At 41.5% G+C, this 10,907-nt stretch overlaps 1 protein-coding gene across 4 annotated transcripts in view; it reads right to left on the bottom strand.

The window, feature by feature from the left end:
* The window catches only part of St3gal3 (ST3 beta-galactoside alpha-2,3-sialyltransferase 3), a 170,090-nt gene that overhangs the window by 93,126 nt on the left and 66,057 nt on the right, over positions 1–10,907 (bottom strand). For 2 of the 4 annotated variants that reach the window (XM_048351110.1, XM_048351113.1), the window contains exon 3: positions 5,859–5,906. The exons of the other annotated variants lie outside the window; for them this stretch is intronic. In XM_048351110.1, coding sequence (XP_048207067.1) covers positions 5,859–5,906 — 48 coding nt within the window. The remainder of the gene's footprint in view (positions 1–5,858; positions 5,907–10,907) is intronic. 4 annotated transcript variants of the gene reach the window in all.

Below are 10,907 nucleotides of genomic sequence, written 5' to 3'. Positions count from 1 at the left end.
ATTGGGAACTGAAATTGAACCCTCAGCCTCATGCAAGCCTAAGCAAGCACTTTACCACTATATTATATCCCCAGCCCTTTCTAATTGATTTTTTTTTGGGGGGGGGGTCAGTCATGCAGCTTGAACTCAGGGCCTGGGCACTGTCCCTGAGCTTTATCACTCAAGGCTAGTGCTCTACCACTTTGAGCCATAGCACCACTTCCACTTTTCTTGGGGTTAATTGGAGATAAGAGACTCACAGACTTTCTTGTCCGGGCTTGCTTTGACCATGATCCTCAGATCTCAGCCTCCTAAGTAGCTAGAATCACAAGTGTGAGCCACCAGCACCTGGCTCTGATAAGATTTTTTTTTTTTTTTTTTTTTTTGGCCAGTCCTGGGGCTTGGACTCAGGGCCTGAGCACTGTCCCTGCCTTCTTTTTGCTCAAGGCTAGCAATCTGCCACTTGTCTGATAAGATTTTTAAATGTTGAACTGGCCTTCCATCTCCAGACTAAACTACACTTGGATAGCACTGTTATTGTTTTTTTCCTTTTGGGTCTCTAGTGGCAAACATTCAGGTTTGTCTCACAAGTCCCTAAAGCTCTGTTCAACTTCTAAAATCTTTTTATTCTGTTGGACAAATCAGGTTATTTCTATTGCTGTATTTTTAAGTGCACTGATTTTTATGTCACGTCATATTATTATTTAGTGCATCTTAAAAGTAAATTTTTGTGAAGATTTTTCTATCTTGTTAATTTCCACAGTGTTTGCTCTTACTTTTAGGAGTACTTTTCCAATAAAGCCTGTTGGATTATTCCAACATCTGTGCCATCTCACCAGCTGTTGTCATTGCCATGCAAGTTGAGGTTTTTCTGGTTCTTTGTAAGATGGTAAATTTTGGTTTATAGCCTAGATATTGTCAATATCCTGTTATGAAATTATACGTTTTAAAATAAAAATTTTTTTAAAGCCCTAGGTCTTTTTTTATTTTTCCAGTCCTGGGGCTTGCGACTTAGGGCCTGAACACTGTCCCTGGCTTCTTTTTGCTCAAGGCTAGCACTCTACCTCTTGAGCCACAGCGCCACTTCTGGCTTTTCCTATCTAAGAAATCAAACCCAGGGCTTCATGTACACAAGGCAAGCACTCTATCACTAGGACATATTCCCAGCCCCTAGGTCTTGTTTAAATACAATGGCGGGTGTTGAACAGATGTGTTCAGGCAGTGAGTTGGAACCAGTCCTTGGTGGGCTACAGTTTCGATGCCTGCTGCACTTTCAAAGCCTACTCAGACGTGTCCTCTCTGTGCGCCAATCAGTGTCCAGGCTGGGACTTGAGATGTGGTTTGTCCCTTGGATTGCTTCTCTCAGTCTTTGGGGTTGCTTTTTTTTTTTGGCCAGTCCTGGGCCTTGGACTCCGGGCCTGAGCACTGTCCCTGGCTTCTTCCCGCTCAAGGCTAGCACTCCGCCACTTGAGCCACAGCGCCGCTTCTGGCCGTTTTCTGTATATGTGGTGCTGGGGAATCGAACCTAGGGCCTCGTGTATCCGAGGCAGGCACTCTTGCCACTAGGCTATATCCCCAGCCCTGGGGTTGCTTTCTTTGAGTATCTCCTCCCTCTTTGTCTTCTCCCCTGTGCTTTCTTGGCGCCCCCTCCCCCCACCTTCTTTGTCCTGGCCAGAAAGCTGGGACTATAGTTAACACATTCTGCTATGAACTTCCTACTCTGAGGCCAAGCAGTAGGAAGCAGAGTGAGAAAAAAGCAATCAAACTGCTCCATCCTCATGGGACAACACCTCCTTAGAAGAAGGCTCTTGGCTTTAAACCTCTAAGATCTCACTGCTACCACAGTCACTACCATCAACACTGTGGGACTGCCTGGGGACTGTGTATAAGGGAACAGAAAGGGATTTTTTTTTAAAAATCTGTGAGCTTTCCCCCTCCATCTGAGACTTACGATTCCTTTTCTCACTCAGAACCATAACTAGAGATTTTTGTTGTACCCTGCTGTCCATCAGGTGTTGGGCTGAGTCCTGATTCAGATCATAGAGCACTGGAGGAAAACTGGGAAATAAACTGCTAGTTTGGTAATATACCAAATTTTGGTTTTCTTCCCAATCTGTCTGCTACTATTTATGTTATGCTTCACAGTCCTCAAATAGTTCCAAAGTGCATTCGGTCCAGGTTGTTAGCTGCACTCAGTGACCAGGACAGGGTGCATATACGCCGCACTCTATCTGGAACTGGAATCTTTTTTTCCTACTTTTAATTACCCACACTAACAAAAAGAAAGCAAAGCAGGGACCAAGTCCAAAGTTATCTTGCTGAAGTTCTAAAATGTTTTTGGCAACACGTTATGCCCAGCTCTTCCTCCTAGAGCTCCTGCCAGGATTGATCTGAGCATGAGAGAGCAAAACTGCAGGCAAATGCTTCATGGGAGAATGAATAAGGTAGAACTGAGAATAAGGTAAACTGAGACACAGTCCTGATTTAAAGCTGACTTTGAATCAACTTGAATTTATCCTCTACTGGGAGCCATATCCCATGGTCCACAGCTTTTTGCATACTTAACCTAGTACATATATATTTGGTGTGTGTGTGTGTGTGTGTGTGTGTGTGTGTGTGTGTAAGTTCCTGGGTTTGAACACAGCTAGGAAGGCACTCACATTTGAGCAATATCCCCAGACCTTTCTGTTTCACTTTTTTTCAGATAAGATTTTATGTTTGCCTATGTTTGCCACCCTCAGACTGTGATCCTCTTAGCTACTGCTTCCTACATAGCAAGTATCACAGGTGTTGGACCAACATGCTCAGCTTGTCTGTTGAGATGAGGGTCTCACTAACTAATTACTTGAACTGGACTCAAACTTGATCTCTCTGATCTCTACCTCCCAAGTAGCTGAGGTTTTAGGCATGACCACTGTACCTGCTTCTTAAGTTCTTTCTATAACTCCAAGAGAAAAAAAAGTTAAGGATCACGAACTAGAAATTAATGAGAATAGAAAAGGCAAGAACTATTTGGGTAAGAATATGAGCTCGGGGAATGTGGCTTAGCAGTAGAGTGCTTGCCTAGCATGCATGAATCCCTGGGTTCAATTCCTCATCACCACACAAACAGAAAAGGCTGGAAGTGGCACTATGGCTCAAGTGGTAGAGTGCTAGCCTTGAGCAAAAAGAAGCCAGGGACAGTGCTCAGGCCCTAGTTTAAGCCCCAGGACTGGCAAAAAACAAAACAAAACAAAACAAAACGCCTATATCATATTCTTATTCACACTAAACTGTTAAAACTTAACAACTTGTGCTGCTTAGGAAATATATAGTGATATTTCACTGAGTTCCTAGTTTACAGTTCTCCAGGTACTAATACAATTGAATACCTTAATATAAGTTTATTGGCCATATGGGTTTCTTCTTTCACAAAGTGCCTGCTCAAGTCTTTCACTCATTTCTGTGATTCTAAGTTGTTCTTTATTCCTATTGATTTTTGTAGTTCTTTAGGAGGCTGAGATCTGAAGATCACAGTTCAAAGCCAGCCTGGGCAGGAAAGTCCATGAGACTTTCTCCCCAATTAAGCCCCAGAAAACCAGAAGTCATACTTTGGCTCAAGGGAGTAGAGCACTGGACTTGAGTGTAAAAAGCTCACGGACAGTGCCCCGGCCCTGAGTTTAAGCCCCATGACTGACCAAAAAACAAACAAACAAAAAAAACCCCAACCTTTGTCAATCATCTTATAAGTACCATTTTTCATTCTCAATAGTCTTTTGATTCAGAGAAGAGGTTAACATTTGGGGGTGGCTGTGCTGGGACCAGAACCCAGGGCTTTGCACATATTAGGCCAGTACTTGGCTAATGAGTCACATTCTCAGCCCTCGTTTTTTTTTTAGATAAGTCTTGCTACGTAGCCCAGGGTAGCCTCAAATTGTGATCCTCCTGCCTCTGCCTCTCAAATGCTAAGATTATTGGTATATATTATGCCCACCAAGAGAAATTCTTACTTTTAATGTTGTATTTTTTTCCTTTGGAAATTTATTCAGACTTTTTTTTTTTTTTTTTTTTTTTTTTTTTTGGCCAGTCCTGGGCCTTGGACTCAGGGCCTGAGCACTGTCCCTGGCTTCTTCCCGCTCAAGGCTAGCACTCTGCCACTTGAGCCACAGTGCCGCTTCTGGCCGTTTTCTGTATATGTGGTGCTGGGGAATCGAACCTAGGGCCTCGTGTATCCGAGGCAGGCACTCTTGCCACTAGGCTATATCCCCAGCCCCTGACTTTTTTTTTTTTTTTTTTTTTTTGAGATGAACAGACACAGGCTCTAAACTGACAGTCATTTCTGGAGCCCCAAAGCATCACTACCTGTCAGTATAGAGATTTCATAAGGAAAGGTGATATGGGGGTTTTATCACAAATCCATAGTTTCTTATTTCATCCAAAGTTATCTGAGAGTCTGTTTCCTTACAGATAATGTTTGTTTTTAAGGATATTTTTAAACATTTGATTCATTGTTTTAATTTCCAGAAGCTTGCTTATGGTATATCTGGGTATGGATATTTTGAGGTTTACTATGCTTAGGGATATGTGAGCCTCTAACAAATTTGAAGTCTCCAGACATTTTTTAAAATTTCAAATATCATTTAAGATTTCACAGGCAAAATGATTGTCCCTAATTCTATTTTCCTGGCAACAAATCTATGAACATACTAGCATAAGAGCTGGTTGATACGGGCCACATTAATATGTTCTAATTTAATGTAGTAAAATTGATCAATCTTTTTCTATAACAGATAGATACAACTATGGGTCTATTTAGGACATCTTCCTGTCTGTCCACTCTATCTGGAAGTGCCTCTTTGCAGCAGCATTTTGGTGGAGGTACCTCAAGCATATGATGTGTGAGCTAACAGCTGGAAGGGGAGAGAATGAGTTCTACAGACACATGGAGCTGAATGGCCTTGAATAGGTTATTTCACATATTTGAGCACAAGTTTATTTACTATAACCAGAGGTATAAAAGCTTTGAATGGGATGGAGCAGGTGGACTGCCCCCAACTGGCAAAGCCATCCTCTTCTGGTGGTGAGTCTGGGTCAAAGGGTGATGTGCCTTCCTATGTGTCCTACACTGTAAACAGCAGAAAGAGTGGATGTGTTGCTTGCCTGCATTTGATATAGCGTACAGACAAGAGTGGTACTCCTCTCCTGGGGGAGGGTCAGTACTTAAGCATCTGGGGCTTATGTGTAAACATTCCACAGAATGGTGGCCTGAAGGTATGACTCAAGTACAAGAGTGGGTGCATCTAGCAAGCACAAGGCCCTGAATTCAAAACCCAGTACTGCCAAATAAACAAAACAAAACCTCAATAAAAAGCAAAACAAAACATTAGTGTATGTTCTCAGGAAACTATAAGAGCCCAGCACTCTGCAGGAGAGCCCTGAAGCTTATTGTGTCCAGGCTGTAATCACTCGATGCCCTCTGCCCCACTCTCTGAGGGAGACATGAGCACAGAGAACAGATATCCTTCCTATGGATCTAGACCGTTTTGTTGCCATGCATCACAGCATATTTTGTTTTGAGATAGAGTCTCGCTAGCTTTGCTCAGTCCGACCTTAAACTCTTGACCCTCCTGTTTCTACTTCCCCAGTAGCTAACAGAACAGATGTATACCACTAGGCCCAGCCAATCAGTATACACTTTCAAGGCAACTGGAGAAGTGCTCTGAACCATGTGTCCCTATTTTTTTCTGTCGACTGTGAAGCCCTAGGAAACATTTTTGAAACTGTCCCACAACTGTGAAATAGTCCTTTTCTCTCCCCACATACTTTCACCTCATTAGATCCACTACAAATATGGCCAATTTGGGGAGCTGGAAAGACGATAGAGGGGGAAGAATTGGTACCTGAGCCTAGTGTTTGTCCAGCGGAGTCAAAGGAAAGAACCACTGAATCTGTAACACAAGAGGACAAGTTCATTTCTTTCTCCTTCTTACAATAACACAACAAGCTCCTGCTGGCTCTGCCCAAATTGCCCAGGGATGGAACTCAGTGAAGGCCCAGGCCCACCCGGTCAGTGGGCCAGTAGGCCCTACCACCCAGTATCTCTTGCCTCCTACCAAGCACAACAACATCCCAAGAAAAGGGTAAACTTTCTATTTGCTGTCTTTCTGACAGATTAGGGGAAAATATTTCCCTTTTCTTAATTAAAACAAAGAAAAAAAAGTCCCTTCTGCAGCAGGTTAAAGGCACTGACATTTCCCCTTTGTTCCCTTTTTTTTTCTTCTATATCCAGTGGTTTGTTACTTTTTCTTCCAAAAAGACTGAGTGGGCTATAAGAATTTACAATACATGTAGAATAAACAAGTAAAATCAAAGGAAGGAAACATATTATATAATGGGGGAATGTTAGTACAAAAATGCATGCCATCAGGACATTTACAAATACACAGCTTTAATCAAGAAGGGTACAGCCAAAGCAGAAAAGGAGAAATGAACATTTCCAAAACTCAGTGCTCACAATGTATGCATTCATTCTTGTTCACTCAAATGTTCATAAAATACTACTGGACATCTACTATGTATAGGATACTATACTATAACTTTGAAATATGGCAGCAGGACTGGGAATAAATATCGCCTAGTGGTAGAGTACTTGCCTCACATACATGAAGTCCTGGGTTCGATTCCTCAGCACCACATATATAGAAAAAATAAAAGCCAGAGGGCTGGGATGTAGCTTAGTGGCAAAGCACTTGCCTAGCAAGTGCAATGTCCTGGGTTCGTGCGATCCCCAGTACCAAAAAAAAAAAAGACAGAAAAAGGAAAGAAAAGAAAAGAAAAAGAAGCCAGAAGTGGTGCTGTGGATCAAGTGGTAGAGTGCTAGCCTTGAGCAAAAAGAAGCCAGGGCCAGGGCCAGTGCTCAGGCCCTAGTTCAAGCCCCAGGACTGGCAAAAAAAAAAAAAGAAAGAAAGAAAGAAAGAGAAATATGGCTGCAAACATATATTAAAAAAAAACTTGGAATCTAGGAGAGAAAAGTTATCAAAGGATAAATTATTTAACTAGAAACTAAGTATGGAAAGTTGATTTCTCTGACACTCTGACACTTATACTAGTTGCTAAAGGGTGAGGCTCAAACCTACCAAGAATGGAATAGGCATTCCAGGCAGAGAGAAGGCCATGTGTAGAGACCTGAAGAAGGACTGGACATTTCAGAACAATTCAAAAGACTAAATGTCTAAACCAACAATTATAGTAATCAGAGAAAACTTCTCTGTATAAGTCTCTCTCTCTCTCTCTCTCTCTCTCTCTCTCTCTCTCTCTCTCTCTCTCTCCTCATGCCTGAACTCAGAGCTTTACACTTACCCCAAGCCATAATCAGAGTCCTTTTTACCTTAGTTTTTCTGATAGGTTCTCATTTTTGTCCCTGGAGCCAGCCTCAGACCTCCTACCTCTGCCTCTGTAGCTAATATTAGAGGAATATACAAATATTAGCTACTTTTACAGGTATACTTCACTACATCTGGCTTGTTTATGAGATAGTTTCAGGAACCTTTTTTGCCTGAGTTTTGAATTTTTTTCTCATGTCTCTGCCTCCCCATAATCTTCCTAGGAAGTACAGGCATGTGACACTATGCCTAATTTCTACTGAGTAGCTATGAATCTTTTTTTTTTTAACTGTATTTTTTTTCCTTTTCTTTTGTGGTACTGGGGATCGAATCCAGGACATTGCACTTGCTAGGCAAGTGCTTTGCCACTGAGCTACATCCCAGCCCAGCTATGAATCTTATAAGGCAATTATACAAGTGGATCCAAAATGATGGCATAAAACTAATGTATAACTCAAAAATTATAATTACAAGGAGCACCAAGATGAAGTATGCGCCAAAATAACCAGGCTCATAAGGGGTCAGATTCAAGACTCCTTCATTACAAAGCAACGTCAGCTAGATACATGTAGGGCTATATCAAACTCTCCCCAGCATTGTCCTTCAGATCTGTTTGTACATAATTTTCTCTAATTACAATTGGAAATTCAACATAACAGTTATCATAACTGTAAATAACATCTGTTCTCAGGGCCAGACTATAAGCTCCATAAAAACAGACACAAAATCTATTTTATTCACTGCTATGCTACCAGCTAGCACCTGACATTCAGTAATTATTGGCTGAATCACAGTGCCCAGAGAAATAAAGGGGCCACAAATCACAGGCAATTTTTCATAAATACATTTCCTCACAACCATAGGTTTACTAAGAAACCAGGTGGCAGGGAGCTGGAGGATATGGTTTCTGCTTAGGAACTGGAGACAAATATTTTGTATTACTAGTTAAGGACAGAACCACATGCATTAAAACCTGTAGGAAAGACAGAGTTGCCATTGTTTTACAAAAATGTGACACACAATTAGGACCCTTGGCTGACCAGATGGTTGAACATGCTGGCTCATATAAGCAATGTCTCCTCAACATTTCTCACTTGTCTCATCTCTTTCTTTTTAAGGGATTTATTAAGGTATAATTTGCATACCTCAAATTTCACTCATTTTAAGTTTACAAATCATTCAGAGTTGATCCTGGCTCCCACCTCCAGCCCCAGGCACCACTAAGTTACTTCCTGACGCTATCATTTACTTCTCTAGACATCTGCCTATCCTTTTTATTTTTTATTTTTTTCTGTGATGGGTCTGATAACCCCTAACCACTCATACCCCAGCCTCCAACTTAGCTTATTTCCTTCTGCCCTTTTCCTGATTTTTCAAAAAACTATACTGGACTGTGTAATTGATTAAAACCCTTTTATACCCTTGAAATATTAATGTATGCTAATAAAAAGTAGTATATGACTGATTAAAACCCTGCTGTAACCTTGTAATATTAATGTATGCTAATAAAAATAATAACCTTCCATGACCTGCTGTGTAGCCTGTTAGGCAAATCTCTGACATTCAAGTTCCTCACCTTCTTTTCCCACATCTGGTACCTCTAATATGCCTCATGTTCAAGACATACTAAACTACTTTTGTTTCCCAGAGATGTGAACCCTCATGTCTTTAGGCACAGACACATATGAAGACTTCTCCCACTTTTCTGTTAAGGCTCATCCTCCACCCAGAGGCTGGTGGCTCACACCTGTAATCCTAGCTACTCGGGAGGCTGAGATTTGAGGATCATGGTTTGAAGCTAGCCCAGGTAAGATTGTTTAAAGCTAGCATGGGTAAGAAAGTCCATGAGACTCTTATCTTCAATTAACCATCAGAAAACCGGAAGTGGAGCTATGGTTCAAAGTAGTAGAACAGTAGCTTTGAACAAAAAAGCTCAGGGACAGTGCCTAGGTCCTGAGTTCAAGCCCCAGACCCAAGTTTAAAAAAAAAACAAGGGGGCTGGGAATATGGCTTAGTGGCAAGAGAGCTTGCCTCGTATACATGAAGCCCTAGGTTCGATTCCCCAGCACCACATATACAGAAAACGGCTAGAAGTGGCACTGTGGCTCAAGTGGCAGAGTGCTAGCCTTGAGCAAGCGGAAGCCAGGGACAGTGCTCAGGCCCTGAGTCCAAGGCCCAGGACTGGCAATCAAACAAACAAATAAATAAATAAAACTTAAAACAAAAACAAAACAAGGGCTGGGAATATGGCCTAGTGGCAAGAGTGCTCGTCTCATATACATGAAGCCCTGGGTTCGATTCTTCAGCACCACATATATAGAAAATGGCCAGAAGTGGTGCTGTGGCTCAAGTGGCAGAGTGCTAGCCTTGAGCAAAAAGAAGCCAAGGGCAGGACTCAGGCCCCGAGTTTAAGGCCCAGAACTGGCAAAACAAAACAAAACAAAAAACAAGACTCCTCTTTTTCTCCTTCTCCTCTCCTTTTAGCAGTATTGAGGTTTGAACTCAGGGCCTTGTGCTTGCTAAGCAGGTGCTCTATTTGAATCGTCTTTTTACTTTGATTATCTTTTAGATACGGTCTCACATTTATACCCAGGCCAGACAGGATCTCCAGTCTCCTATTTATATTTCCTAAAGACCTGGAATGATAGGCATGTACCAACAGTACCTAGTTTTTATTGGTTTCATGATTTTTTTTTTTTTTTTGCCTAGTTTGGTCTTGAATGGTGATCCTCCAAGTAGGTAAGATAAGTGTGAGCCACTGTGCCCAGCAACATCTGTTCTTCTTGATCAATTTTGTTCCCTATCTTCCTTAGACCAACTTCTATAATTACATTTGTTAGACTGCATTATAAATCTGTGCTGACTTCTCTTTTTCTTTCATTGAGCTGCAAGTTTCTTGAGGACAAGAATTGTTTCTTCATTTTAAGTCTTTTGATGCCTAGCTCAGTGACCAACACACAAAAAGTGGCGATGTGTTGATTAATCTAAGGAATGAACTGCTAAATGTCTTTGTTTTCTTTTAAAATTTGACATTATTAGGAAACGAGGGGAGAGGAATGGAAGGGGTGACATTGTCCAAAAAGAAATGTACTCATTATCTGACTTTTGAAATTGTAACTCCTCTGTACACCTTAGTAATAACAACAACAACAAAAAAAGATGACATTATCTGAGTAACATTTCACAAGTTGAGGAGAATAAAGTCCATTCTGGATCCTGATTCTCATTCCCAATTCAAGTCAATTCGGAACCATTCTTGTCCTGTGAGGCTTCAGGGATTCAAGCAGGCCATTTACTGGGAAGGTGAACGTGCTTACACATGCAATGGCTGGCTGCACAGGGTGCCTACAGGAAGCATGCTTTGAAGCCTGGAGGTGATAGAGCACACCCACCTGGATGGCCACAGCAGACCTCTGAGGAGCTGACTACCCAGACAAGCAAAAATTGAAAAAAAAAAAAAATCTCTAATTTTTATTGCAGTTGACAAGAATTTTTCCAAGTGCAATTTTCCATCTTCATACTCAGAAACAACCTTGCTTGATTCAATCTTAAAAAAAAAAAAAACAA

Source organism: Perognathus longimembris, chromosome 7 (assembly GCF_023159225.1).
Source record: "Perognathus longimembris pacificus isolate PPM17 chromosome 7, ASM2315922v1, whole genome shotgun sequence".
In the NCBI taxonomy this organism is placed as follows: domain Eukaryota; kingdom Metazoa; phylum Chordata; class Mammalia; order Rodentia; family Heteromyidae; genus Perognathus; species Perognathus longimembris.
This window is presented reverse-complemented; position numbering and strand designations above follow the sequence as displayed.